The 15,061-nt window shown below is 34.1% G+C and overlaps 1 protein-coding gene across 1 annotated transcript in view; it reads left to right on the top strand.

The window, feature by feature from the left end:
- AGPS (alkylglycerone phosphate synthase) overlaps nt 1-15,061 on the top strand; it is a gene marked incomplete at its 3' end in the record, with an annotated part of 48,901 nt that overhangs the window by 19,258 nt on the left and 14,582 nt on the right. The window contains exons 2-3 of the mRNA XM_008573651.1: nt 5,206-5,295; nt 11,668-11,758. Of these exons, the coding sequence (XP_008571873.1) occupies nt 5,216-5,295; nt 11,668-11,758 (171 nt within the window). The remainder of the gene's footprint in view (nt 1-5,205; nt 5,296-11,667; nt 11,759-15,061) is intronic.

The following is a 15,061-nucleotide window of genomic DNA, read 5'->3' as shown; positions in this document are numbered from 1 at the left end:
GGTATCAAGCTATCAAAGCCTGATAGCATTCATTTATTTTCTAGGTCAGATGGAGCAATCTTGGAACTGTGAGATACATATCAATATTATTATTATTATTATTATTTTCCTTTTTGTCTTTTTTACTGACTGGTAACAGGATCGCAACCCTCGGTGTCGTGCCTGTACCGGGGACCGGCAACGGGATCGCAACCCTCGGTGTTGTGCCCGCACCACGCTCAGCCAGTGAGCGGGAACCGGTCTCCACATGGGATCTGAACCCTCGGTGGGAGCACCGCCGCGCTCTCAAGCGGCGCACTCTCCGGTGTGCCACCGGGCCGGCCCTCAATATTATTTTTTCAATTTTTTAAGGGGTTTTCTCTTAAAGTACACATAAATTACTGTATTTATAACTAAGCTATTTAGATTGATTTACCTGTTTGAAAAGGAATTTGTTGCAGTACCATGCTGAGACAGTATGATACAATACTGAGGTACTGTAAATAGTTTTATAGTTTTCCTATTGAGTTTTTAGAAGTAATTTTGTAGGACTGTAGGCTAGATATTAACAATTTTAAATTAATTTAAAACATACATTTTAATTAAATTTAGAATTTAAAAAAATTGCAAGATTTTCCCCCCTCATTGGGCTTTTATATTTCAAATGGGAACTCAGCTTTAATTTTTTTTTTTTTAAATAAGCCAGTAGAAATAGTATTTCATTTATAGGGATTTTCTTTTTTTTTGTAGTACAGCTTTTCAGGGATACCTGTTTTATTGATCAAATCTTGATATCTTTCTCATTACTTTTATTTAAAGATGACCAGTAAGGGGATCTTAACCCTTGACTTGGTGTTGTCAGCACCACGCTTTATAGAAGTTTTAGCCAATACAAGGCAATAGAAAAATTTGAAGTGTAAATATTTATTTATTTTTTATTTATTTATTTATTTATTTAAAGATGACCAGTAAGGGGATCTCAACCCTTGACTTGGTGTTGTCAGCACCACGCTCTCCCAAGTGAGCTAACCGGCCATCGCTATGTAGGGATCCGAACCCGTGGCCTTGGTGTTAATCAGCACCACACTCTCCCAAGTGAGCCACGGGCCAGCACGCATTACTTTTATTTTTTACTTCACTTTCATCTTTTCCATATCTTGCAGTAATTAAGCATACAGCCAGATAATAAGGATTTTAATTAACCCAAAAATTTTTTCAAGGATTTTTTAAAACTTCTTCATATTGCACTACATATGGACTTGATTTGAATTTAACTGATACTGAGGTTGGTTAGCTAGAAATCCAGCACTGGGCTTAAGTTTCATAGTTCTGTTTTCATTTTTCAAAAGCTCTAAGACAGTATGATTAAATTGGAAAAGATAGAAAAAATTTGGTTTTCATCTGAACTGAATATTGAAGTATCTTTTATTAGAATTTTGGTTATTGGAATTTTATCAGAAAAACTTTTTTAAAAAGTTATTAGTTAGCTGAACTTTTTATTGTTAACTCAGAATGAAAATAGGCTTTTCATTTGCCTTATTTTCTAGTGAATAATACTATGATTTTAAATAGTAGTAGTAGAAATCATGCATTTATATCAGTATGCTTGCAGTTTATTACTAGTAGAATAATAATATGACTGTCAATCTATCTGTGAACAGACTTAAAAGTGAAAATTTCTCATTTTAGGAATAAAGGAAAGAGCTTTTGATGGTCTTAATAATAATAAGGCCAAATATTTCATGTGAAGACTGCAAATAGCCCTGAGAAAAGCAAATTGCTGAATATGTATATCATGGGAGAATACTGCCACCTTGTGTATATGTGATGCTATTTTATGAGTATTTTCTTTTGTTACAACAGCTAATTCAATGCTTTTTCACCATTTGGCACTGAGGTCAGATGTGTAAATGTGTAAAACATTTTTTTTTCCTTAATGCAGTAAAATCAAGCCAACTTTTTCTTTTTTGGGGGGGAGGAAGAGGGGTCTTGTGTTTTGAAAGTGTTAAATTTGTTGTAGTTAGCTCAAAGAATTGGAATGTCTGAGAGATCATACTTGTTAGTTGATCTTGAGTTAGTTGACAGTCGCATCCTTTTATTTGAATCTTATGGAAAGTTGGTGATCCTTTGGTCATTCTTCATTTTAGTTTTTGAAGTGCTCTGGTGTTATTCTGAATGCCAGAATTTATTACACTATAGGAGGTATAGGGCAGGCTTTTGGCCTACTGACACCACCGTATTCCTTGATTTTTAAATATTTTTTTCAGGTCAAATGCAGAAGAATGACTACAATAATAAATGTAATAGTGCTCTGAAAAATATTGTTGTGATGGTAAAAGTGTACCTTTAAATCGTTTTAGTTACCTGAGGGCATGTCTTAGTTTGTTTCAGGCATTACTGCTCTGAAGAGGAAGAACCATGAGATTGGGAGTTATCCTTTGGAGCTGTGTGACCATTGGTGCTTCTCTGGGAACAGTTTTTTAATCTGAAAAATGAGCAGTTGAACTGGGTGGTTTCTAAGGATCTTTTTTGCTTTCTTTTAAAGCTTACTGTAAATTTAAAATGTGAATGCTGTAATGCCCTTCAATGTAGTTACACTCTTCTATATAAGAAGTTCTTTTAAAATTTAATATAATCTAATGGTTGTGTTTAACTATCATAGTATATATTAGTAATTTGAGGGGTGCGTGTGTATAAAAGTTTAAAACCAGAAGCCTGGGAAATTTACCTACTTTTTATTTAACACATGGGATACTTGAAAATATCATAAGATTGTTTTGGGGGTAATGCAGTTTTAATTATACACTATTTAAGCGATGTAATACTGTTTTGTGCACAAATGCCTACATTTCAACTTCTGGAAAGACTCCAAAAGTTGATATAAATATAGTAAAGCCCATATCATAAGGAAGGATTTTCTGATTGGGATGAAAAGAGAGAAAAAGGTACATTAGCTTACAATTAAAAACTTAGAAATTCTTTAGGATGTTACCCAACTTGAAAATATAAGTCCAAAGATTCTTCAGTATGTAAGTCTCTTCATTTTATAGTATATAGCAGCAGATCTGTCTTGATCATCTTAATCACTTTCTCATGAAGTGCTAAGAGTGAGCCCATGTGATCATGTTTAGCTTTTTACTTTGGGGCTATCTGGGAATAATAATATTAGATTCTAGGGATAATTTTAAGGAAGATGATTCTCAAGCTATGTAAACATGCCAAATTCAACATCTGTATTGAAATGACTTCCCAGTGCCTGGTGGTTGTGATACTAAAGCAAAATGACTATGTTGGTATTTTTGTATTTATTTTGTGTAATACCAAGCTACTATTTTGTAGAATACAGAATTTATGATAAATGTTTAAATTTGCTAATTAATAAAATGCATTTACGTATAAAAGTCTATGCACATATTATAAAACATTAAAGACGCTAATATTAAAATATACATTATCCTTCTAATGTAAATATTATGGAAATATAATAAGAAAATATTAAGTAAATTGCACTTCATAGAAGTGAAGAGGATTTAATCGTGAAAAAAGCAAAGTGGAAAATAACCTAATCTGTTTTTAGAAAGTATAATCTTAAGAAAACTAGAGTGGCAGTGGTGACTTTAATCATGAAGTTTTTCTGTAGAGATTTTCCCAAAAACTCTTCCCAAAACCTCCCCCTACAATGAGGTAGGAATGTTGTAGGATTAAAGGAAAATATTAGGCATTGTTGACCCATCTACAAATCCATCTCTGGATTGATACTCTTGAGGTATTTTGATCAGTTTGTTTTTATATATTAACTGTTGTTTTTATTGATAACAAACTAATTTTAAAGGGAGCATTCCTAGTTTCTTTGTCTCAATTTTATGTATAGATGAAGATTTCAATACACAATTACCTGTACCTTGTTCAGTTATGTTCATATTCTACTCGTTTGAAAAGCCTTTTGAACTAAAGCAAGAATAATGATGGTAATAAAAGTGTTTGCTTGTTAGTTGTCATTTTCTTCTTCCTTGAGAAATATGGAGAATTGGAAGAACACTTTCTAATGAGTGCATCTTTGTTTATTTTGAAATTTTGATATAGCAAATAATTTTCTGGATAAAATTTTTGTCCGTTTATTTTCATCATAATCTGCATAGTTGAATTTGCAGTAAGATTCACCACCAGTTTATTTCAGCAGCCAAGATCACACTAGGCCAGCACGCTAAAACTTGTGTTAAAAACTGACATAGTACTTGAGTGTAACTGCTTATTGTGTTTTTCACAGGCCCAGCCCTATCTATTTTTATGTGATTTGCACAGGCCCAGCCCCATCTATTTTTATGTGATATACAAAATCAATTCATTGATTTTGATGAAAATGATTTTTAAAACTATGAAATACTGGTATTTTGGAAATTAAAAATAGCATGTTGTTTTGGAATACTGAAAACTGGTATAGTCATTAACTATTACATGTAGGTAAAGGTAGAGATTGGTAGTTACATGAAGTTTAGGGATTTAGAATGTTTGTAAACCCAGCACCGAAATTTTTTACTTTATTAAAATATTTTTTACTTCATTGATTTTGATGAAAATGATTTTTAAAACTATGAAATACTGGTATTTTGGAAATTAAAAATAGCATGTTGTTTTGGAATACTGAAAACTGGTATAGTCATTAACTATTACATGTAGGTAAAGGTAGAGATTGGTAGTTACATGAAGTTTAGGGATTTAGAATGTTTGTAAACCCAGCACCGAAATTTTTTACTTTATTAAAATATCGACTACTAGTTAACCCACCTTGTAGATTGTCTTTTTGACATAGCATGAGATTAATAATTGTGATTTTTTTCTAATACATGCACAACTTTGTTTCCAGTTCAAGTGAATTGTTAGTTTTTATTGCAAAATTTTTTAGGCCATCTTACAATGTAAATTCAGTAACATGAACAGAAGTATTTCATACCTTTTTTATTTTTTTTTCATTCTTCTTCCTTCAAATGCATTAAATTTGTTTATTGTAGCCCTCTGTGAAAGAGGCACTGCTCATCAGAGCGATTCTCTATTTGGAAATAATATATAGACATTTTAATATGTGCTCATTTTATTTAAACTAATGCAATGTTAATGAGCATAAGGTCTCCTTTTTAATGATTGTGAAAGTTAATAGTCAATGATATCCTGTTCACTTTTGAGATGTTTAGTGCAGGTCTCATTTATATATTTTTTTGTTCTCATTAGGCAAGAAGTTATGAAGTGGAATGGATGGGGATATAATGATTCCAAGTTCTTCTTCAATAAGAAGGGCCAAGTTGAGTTGACTGGGAAAAGGTAATGCTGGTTTGTTTATTCCTTTTTTTGTTCCTTCTTTTCCTCTCTCTACAAAAAATTTTAAACATTCATAAAAATAGAGATGATAATATAATGATTCCTCCTCCAATTAAGAAATTATCAACATTTTGCTGTAATTGTTTTTTTCCTGCAGTATTTCAAATTCTGATATTGTCATGTCACCTCTAAATATTTATGCATGCATCTCCTAAAAAGTAAGGACCTAATATAACTAATCATATAATACCATTATTATACTTCTAAAATAACAAAAATTTTATAAAATCTCATTATCTAGTCCATATTCACATTCACCCAGTTGTCTCCCAAATGCCTTTTATAAGTAGTTTATTGAATCAGGATCCAAACAAGGTAAATGGCCACCCCACCACCCAATCCCCATGCCTGTTGATTGGTTGAAAGTAACTTTATATTTAAGTTTGATAGTTTACATCTGAGTGTGGGTTATTATGAAAGGTGAATAATTTTAGGTCTGTGTGACTATAAATAGTATTTTAAAAATTACTTTCTGTGGTATATTAGGGAAGAAGTAATGAAGAAAGATCAGTCATTTGTGTGACAGCTTTCACATTTTTGAAAAGTTTTTGGTAATATATTGATAAGGATTATATAGGATATGTGCTCAATTTTACCTCAGTAAAACTGGAAAAATAATAGTAAGGAATTCTGAAGGATATTTGTATTGTCACAGTTTGTTCCAGATGTGGACAGAATTGTAAAAATGAATTCTTAGTTGACTTTAAGCAATACTGCCGCTGCCAAAACTGTATTTTTGTTTTGTCTATTGAATTTTGATATAACTTTTGAAAGGGCAGTGAGTACAAATATATAATACTTGAATGCTGGCTGTAAAAAAATAAATTAAAAATTAAGACTAAGTAAGAAATTGGACCAGATAAAATATGTATGAGTCTATTTCAATATTGCACTTTGATTTAATTTCTATTGGACATTAATATGCTTAGATTAATGTTTTTAAGACATATGTCAATGGAATAATTGTCAGCGAGGCAATATATTTTATTTTTTTGGAGAAGTTATTTTTCTTTTTTTTTTTTTAAATATAATTGTTCCATTTTTCTGACTTAACATGTATTTTGTACCTGAAATAAGACCTCAGGAGTAGTAATTAGAAACTAATTTTAATTCAGGTTTGAAGGTGTACATTTGACAATAGTTTTTTTAATAGGAAAAATAAATATTATCTTTGTTCTCGTTCTCATTCTTACGTGTGACTAGGCAGCATGCAGATGGAGGCTTAGCTGAGAAATTGTATAATTCAGGTGGAAGGGATTCCTAATTAAAATTAAATTTATCAGTGTTCTGAATGCTGAATCTTCTATGTTTTAAATAGAAAAATGGCTAATACAGCAGAAACTTATTTATGTAGAGATTGGCTTTTCAAAATATTCTGGAGAAAAACATGAGTCTTCTGGACTTAGAAAACCAACTTTCTCTGCTCTCTGACACTGTCTTGATTTCTCTTCCTTTTTCACTCTCTTTCTTTGTATCTTGAAGGTACACCATTTCTGCTTTATGGAAGGGGGCAGATAGTCACTTGTATTTCTTCACAGTGCTATTGAAAACATAAGCCATCTGTAGTCTTTTGTAGAGTACTGTGGGCTATATGTTGTGGTTTGTTAGAAGTATGTATGTGTGTGTGTAAAATGAATGATTAGTCAGAAAACATCACAGGTAACTATACCTGAGTGGGTCCCATGTTTTAGAATCTGATTCTTATTTTGGATATTCTGGCACATTGTCAATTTTCCCAGGGGAGATAAGGCTGTAGCCGTCTGGCACATGTGCCATGCTCATAAGAGACTGATTTTAAAAATTAGAACCCTAGTATATTCATTTATGGTTAGATTACTCCTTTTTCAGGGTATGGAATACTTATTAGTGCCCTTCCTCATATTAAGATACCTATAGAATAAAATTTGCAATTCAGATGTTGTTTGAAAAGCATGAATTCAGAGCAAAGGGGATTTGATGATCATAGAGATTTTTATCCAGTCTGTAATAGAACCAGAGAATTTATCTGTTGGTTTAAGATTGCTGCTGCTGCCACCCTTACCAGAATGGATTCTGTAAAGGCGTTATTTCTTTGTATCATTGACTCCTGAGTCACTCTAGTGGTGGGGAGAGAGAGTAAGGGTGCATCTTTCTTGAAGAGGCTGCAAAGGAGACCAGGAAAGTGAATAGCTGGCATATTCACTTCAGTGGAAAGTAGTTTTTTTTGCCTCACTCCAAGACTCATACAAAGGGTAATTCTCCAAATTAGAAATAGGATGTAGATGCACTGGGATTAAATATGTACTACACAATTTAATAACTAAACCAAATATCTAAATAATATTCAGTTCCCATTTTGTTGCTTCTCAGAAGTACCTTGTCACAGACAGAATAATGAATTGGATTGAACTGAATCACAGCTCTCTCTATATCTACTCTAGTTTTCTGGGGATAATGGGTGAAGTAGTAGATTTCTCTGATTTATTTATTTATTTGTTTTTTATCAGAGAACATTTACAAACATTCTTTAAGATTATAATAGCTATTACTTATTGAGTACCTACAGAGTTATCTTACAGTAACCCTATCAGGTGGGTAGTCGTATTTTCTTAAAAATAATGAGATTGAGGATGAGAGAAGTTAAGTAGCTTTCCTCAGTGGGAAATTGGAATTAAAAACCAAGTGTTTTTAAGCTTCATTCTCATGCCATTTCTAGTGTACTGTGCTTAGGAGTTAACGTCTGCAAATAATCAAACTCATCCATTGTATTGATCTTGTTTTCTCTCCAAATTCTGAGAGGACCTTATAGCAACCTTCTACACTCTCTATTATAGCACAGTCATATTGTGAAACGTTATCCTGTGACAGAAATTCCTATTGTTCCAGTGAAAGGCAAAGGGCAGAAGCACAAGAAGATTGTGATATTTCTGAAAGAGAAAATGGAATTTGTGACTAGAAAGGCTTACTACAAGAAAATACTCTTTGGCTGAACAGTATTAATTCACCCATATGTATTTTTTTTTTTTTCCTTTTTCTCTTTTTTCGTGACGGGCAACGGGATCGCAACCCTCAGTGTCGCGCCCGTGCCTGTACCGCGACCAGCAACGGGATCGCAACCCTCGGTGTTGCTCCCGCACCTCGCTCAGCCAGTGAGCGGGGACCGGTCCGCACATGGGATCCGAACCCTCGGCGGGAGCGCCACCACGCTCCCAAGCGGCGCACTCAACGAAGTGCGCCACTGGGCCGGCCCCACCCATATGTATTAATAATAGTAGATTGTAAGGACAATAATTGAAATTCTTTCTAGAGACTTTCTATTCTGGCAGTGTGATGGACTGAGCAAATACAGACCTTTGTTTTCTGTAACCACGTAGAAAAGAGGGATAGAATACCAGAAGAAATATAACAGCTGGAAAGAAAGAAAGGGAAATCCTTAGGTGCCAAAAACTCAGAGTGATTCTCAGTGAAAATTTATATTGAAAAGGTAGGAGATTTTTATAAGCAAATGTAGTTGACTGTGTATATTTTGGGGGAGGGTGACTGTGACACTCTTAATCCTTCATCACACCAATTGTAAAGCTAGGCAACCACGCTAGTTGTCGGGCCCTTGTACCTGCCTGTAATCCTGCTGACTGGGCCAATTGTTGAACTAGGGCTGGGTCTGGAGCTCCCAGACCCCTGAAGCTCATTCACAGACTGGGTCACAAACCCTTCATATGCCAGGCTGGGTCACCAGACCCAATCACACAGGTCTGTGAGCTAGGTAACGAGCCAAAAGGTTCTTGGAGCCATAGGTTGGAAAGTATGGCCGTGCAGGGTGGACACCCGAAGCAGCATACTTTACTAAAACACTCTCTCTCTCTCTCTCTCTCTCTCTCTCTCTCTCTCACACACACACACACACACACAGAAGCAGCATACTTTACTAAAACACTCTCTCTCTCTCTCTCTCTCTCTCTCTCACACACACACACACACACACACACACACACACACACACACACACACACACAAGAATAGCAACAATAGTAAAAAGATACATTGGCATGCATGCACACTAACTCCACACACACAATTTGCTTACAAAGGATGTGCTAAAACCACACCCAACTGTACCTGAGGTGAGGGCCCTGACCAAACTATTCTATTTTCCCAACAGTGACTTTGACATTTCAAACCCAGCCCTTAAGTTGGAAGCAATTATTATAAGTTATTATAGATCTTTGGGAAAAAGTCAGAAGTTTATTCTTAAAATAGTTTTATAATTTTTCAACTTATAAATCTCTGCATTTATAACTTGCCTCTTTTATTCCTTCTAGGTATAGATGCAGATTAAGAATAGAAGAATCTCAGCTGAGAAATAGACACTAAGAAAAGAACAAAATAGAAGTTCTATAATTGAAACAGACATTCTATTAGTATCTCATTACAGTTCGAATTTCACTGATTACCTATGAGATTGAAAATCTATTGTTATATCTATTATCAGTTTTGAATGCCAGTTCAAGTCTTTTTCTCATTTTTCTATTGGGTTATTATTTTTCTTATTGATGTAGAAGAATTCTTTATATATTATGCAATCAATAATGTAGGTATTAAGCATTTTCTCTTACTCTGTGATTTACCTTTTCACTTAGAGTCCTTTGATGAAAAGATGTTCTATAGTTTAATGTTGTTTTATTGATTCATTTTTTCCTTTATAAGTTAGTACTTTTTGCCTACCTCTAATTCAAAAGATATTCTGTGTATTCTAGCAGTTTATAGTGTTATCTAAGACATTTAGGTCTATAATCCATCTGGAATTGGTCTGTGTATATGATATAAGGTTAAAGGTCAAAAATTTTTCCAAGGTGGTAGTTTAAGTTCTCCTATAGCTACTTTTATTTGTGTTGTTTTGTGTATATGTTTTTCAGTAAAAAAGAGAGACTCTTGTAGTCACTATACATTCCAGAATAAAGAACAATTAAACCAATACTGAAACCAGATCAGAATAGACTATAAATTGGTCTTAATGTTTATGTCATGTAAATTATTTAAAACATTCAGTGTAAAATACTTTTGCTTAAAATTATTTTCCACTCATTTCATCAGAGCTTGAATAACTACAAAAGCTTTTAGCAACTAGCCTCAAGAGATTACTCTGATTTCAGAAAATAGCAAAAAAAACCAACGCCAGTGAGTGACGGTAAAGCGATTTCTTGCTAACCCAACTTACTGGGAATGATAGAAAGTACTCACTTTATCACATAGTTTTAACAGTTACACAGCATGGGCTGTGAGTGGATGTCACCTCTTCATTTAGCTTCATGTACAACAAAAACACTATCTAAAATTCTCAGACCAATCTATTACCTAAAGGTTAATAAAACAAAAATAATAGCAGAAAGGAAGAAAAAATAAAGAATAAATGGTTTTAATCAAACCAGTGCACTTTTTTTATACTAAAATATCACAAGTGCTAAAAATCTCTGGGAGCGTTTTTTTCTCTTTTTTCCTTTAACATAGCTATAATTGTTGCTTTTAAATCCTTGTGTGTTATTTCCAGTATCTTGGGTCATCTTGGGGTCGACTCTCATTCATTGCCCTTTCTCTTGATCATGGATTACACTTTCTTGATTGTTCATGTCTAGTAATTTTAGAATGTATTGTGAGCATTGTGCATGATATGTTGTAGGATCTCTTGATTCTTTTATATTGCTCTAAGAAGTTTTTTGATTTTATTTTTTAAATCAACCACTTAACTTGACTGATCTCAAACTCATAATTCTGTTCCTCTGTGGTGGCGAGCAGCTGAGTTCTTTTAGCTTAGCTTGGCTGCTTGAAGGACTTCAATATATACTCTATACATGCGTAATTCAGGATCAGCCAGACATTTGGACAGACCCCATTAAACATAGGTCCCTCTCTGACTCTCATCTTTCTGTGATTACCTTGTCTGCTTTCCAGATGCTGAATCCACTCCAAACACTCTCCTTTGGTTCTTCAAGCCAGGGAGACTATAAGTTTTGAGCATTTTTGTTTCCTTTTGTGGCACCAGGTGGGGCCTTCCCTCAGGCTAAAACTTGTATAAAAGACAAAACAAAACTGGAAACTCATACAGTGCTTTTTTCTTCTTCCAAGTGTGGTATACCCCTCTCCTGCTATTTTTGCCTGCTTTTATTCTGTCTATACTGACTTCATATTGCTGGGGTTTGTTTGTTTTTGTCTAGAGTTTATAATTACATGTGGGAAGGTTGGTTTGATAAGAGCTGCTTGATCATCACTGGAAGCAGAGTCTAAACTTTAAATTTAAATGAAGATACCTTGCTCTAATATTTTATCTTCTTTGTACCTTAGGTACTCTCTTAGTGGCATGATTTTACCAACTTTTAAAGAATGGATCCAAAATACCCTTGGAGTAAGTCTGGAGCATAAAACTACCTCTAAAGTAAGCTAATATGAATGATTACTAACATGCTTAACTATGTTTTTTATTCCAAATTAATTAGATTTATCTTTGTAACTTGTGTATTTGCTTTAAGGCAATTCTCTCTCTCTCTCTCTCTCTTTTTTTTTTTTATGAATCCTACTAGTTATATTGGCTTTGTTAGGTTTCTAAGGGCAATTTTCAGTTTTTTAGTGTCACAGATCTAGATCCTAATCTCAGAATTTATCTGAGATTTATCTGGCAAATATTGTATCCTCTCTGAACCTTGGTCATTTTAATTTGAAAAGTGGGACTAATAACTGTCTGTTCTACCTCTCACAGGGCAGTAGTGAAGTGCAAATTAATACTGTGAGAGCACTTTGTTAAAAAATATAATTGCTGTTATTTTTAGATTATTTAGTAGACTGATGTAATCTAGGATTAATATGAATACAACAAACCCTGAATACAGGTTTGAACTGCACGGATCCATTTATATGTAGATTTTTTCAATAAATATATCGGAAAACTTTTGGTTAGGTATGTCATGACAGTTAAATAGCCTGCCTAACAGTAGGCTATTTAAAGTAATAAAGTAATTAAGTACTTAACTACTACTTAAGTAGAAATTCTGTCTGATACACCCCCTTCCCCCCATGCAAAGGAGCGACCTGGGTGGGGTGGGGGAAGTTATATTCGGATTTTTGATTGCTCCGGGGGGGGTGGGCTTAGCACCCCTAATCCCCCCATGTTGTTCAAGGGTCAACTGTAACTTAAAATAAAAATGTAATGGTAGAATATTTAATGTTAAATATTTAGAATATTTGAAGAATTACGGAAAAGTAAAAATTTGATTAAGACATGAGTGATAAAGAATTTTAGTTTGTTCATGTAGTTTTACTTTTCTGAGATTCGAAAACTTTAGACTATATATATATAAAAACTAATGGAGTATTTAATGTTTCTTTATATTGCTGTTATTTTGATTTTTTCATTTTTATTTTGCTATAGCATGGTGTTCTTCATGTCTCTCCCACTGGATATAAATTCCATAAGTAAAGGGGCTGTATCTTACACTGTATTCTCCACAGTATCCAACATGTTATTAAGCAGTGGAGAGGTATTCAGGCTGGTCTGATGGTAGTGGATTATCAATTTACTAACATTAGTGTCACTAAAGTTGGTATACAACCTCCCCCCACTGCTAAATTGGGTGGCTTAAAAAAAAAAAAAGGGGGTAGGTCTTCAGTGAGTGCATTTTAGATTATTTATAAATACATAATTACTTTATTCTAGTAATTAAATTAGGTTGACCAACTAATTCTTACCCCTTCCTAACCAAATTCTTTTAACTTTTCTTCAAGGTCTCTCTTTTTATCTCTTAAATTCTTTCTCTCTCTTGACTATTTGTAGTTACTTGTTTCAGACATTGATACAAGCCACATACTATAATCAGAAATTTCACCAGTTTAAGATGCACTTTCTTCTGCATTTGTTTCCAATTTTTAATAACTTAAAATATTAATTCTATGTTTTGTTGCAGTTCTTTTGATCATTTCCTTTCACTATAGGTCTGAGAACACAGAAAAAAACACAAAGTGCTTTCGCTGTCCTCTTACTCAGCAACAATCAACACAGAAGACTTCTGTGGCCAAAAGTGTGGGATTTCCCCCCCACCCCCCAAGCAGTTCTGCAGTGGACACCAGCTGGGTGTTTCCTCATTCCAATCCAATACTATCTACCTAGAGGTGGCATCACCTCCCACAGGTTGAGGACTCAGTTACACAAGACAGCCCCACTTAGGATGGCCAGTAGCAAATCTGGGCCTCTGGAACTTCTGACCAACTGCCTATAAATCAGGGTTACCACACCCTCCTCCTTGGGTTCAGTTAATTTTCTAGAGTGCCTCACAGAACTCAAGGAAATATATGCTTGTATTTAACCATTTATTATGAAGGATATTACAAAGGATACAGATAAAGAGATGCATAGGGCGAGGTATGGGGGAAGGGGTGTGGAGCTTCCATGCCCTCCCCGGAGCATCACTCTCCAGGAATCTTCATGTGTTCAGTTATCTGGAAGCTCTTTAAACCCTGTACTCTATGGTTTTTATGGAATCTTCATTAAAAAGGCATTATTGAACCATGAACAGCTGTGTAGAAATGTGATTGGTCAAAAAAGATTTGATCTAATGCTAATACAATGAGTGGGGAAACCCAGCAAGCCTGTTCAGATTCTTCTTGGCCTCTCTTTGCAGCATTCCTTCTTCCCAGGCATGGGGCAGGACCCCTCCTGAAATGGGGATCTGTCTTACCCATCTACAGTCAGACAAAGTAGGCCAGAGAATTTGCTTATGGCTGGCTCCAAGACAGAAAAGCAGGGGAAGATTAGAATTCTGCCCTAGGGAGCCAGGAACCATGGATGAAAACCAATATATATGTATCATAATGTCACAATAGGATCTATTCCATAGGGTCAAGATTTTTTTTTTTTCTGTTTAACTCAGTGCTATATCCACAGGACCTCAAACAAAAAGTGCTTAGCTTATAGCAGGCACTCAGTAAATATTATGTGAATGAATACATTACCTTAATAAGAGACTAAGAGAATATAGAAGTATCATATTTTTCTTTACGTATTCTTATACTTTCTTTTTTCCAAATACTATATCATAGCTTTTTTTTTTCATAGTAGATTTGATTTAACCAGCCATTTATAGCTCTCTTTGTAAATGCTACGCATGCTGTTAGGTGCTGTTCACAAAAATTACCACATTTAACCTGCCTTCTTTATAGTAGCTCTATACATTTGGTGGTGATAATCTCATTTAACAGATGAAGAATTCAGGACTCACAGAAGTTGGGTGACATGCCCTATGTCACATAGTTTTTTTTTTTTCTTTTAATTTTTTTTTGTTTCATCAGTTTTATTGGTCATATATCCAGATTTTATTATATAAATCTTTCAAAATAACAAGATATTACAAGAATAGTTTACAAGTCAGCTCTGACTGCAGAAACACTTGACATAGGAAACCATTTTTACAAATACATATGTTTACTTATAAGAATACCTTAATAAAAAAAATAAGTCTTTATACATCTTATAGCACACTTTATGCAGTTTCTTTTTCCTATTCAGTCATCATTTTGGGTTTTCTATTATAGCATGTCAATCACATCCAATAAACCACATTACAATCTGTTGCTTCTTCTCATGGAGATTCACACTGTTATAGAGTTTTTAGGCTTTCTTTTCTTTTTTTTTTTTTTTTCCTTTTTTGTCTCTTTTACTGACCGGTAACGGGATCGCAACCCTCGGTGT

Source organism: Galeopterus variegatus, unplaced genomic scaffold, assembly GCF_000696425.1.
Source record: "Galeopterus variegatus unplaced genomic scaffold, G_variegatus-3.0.2 Scaffold53, whole genome shotgun sequence".
Lineage (NCBI taxonomy): Eukaryota > Metazoa > Chordata > Mammalia > Dermoptera > Cynocephalidae > Galeopterus > Galeopterus variegatus.
This window is presented reverse-complemented; position numbering and strand designations above follow the sequence as displayed.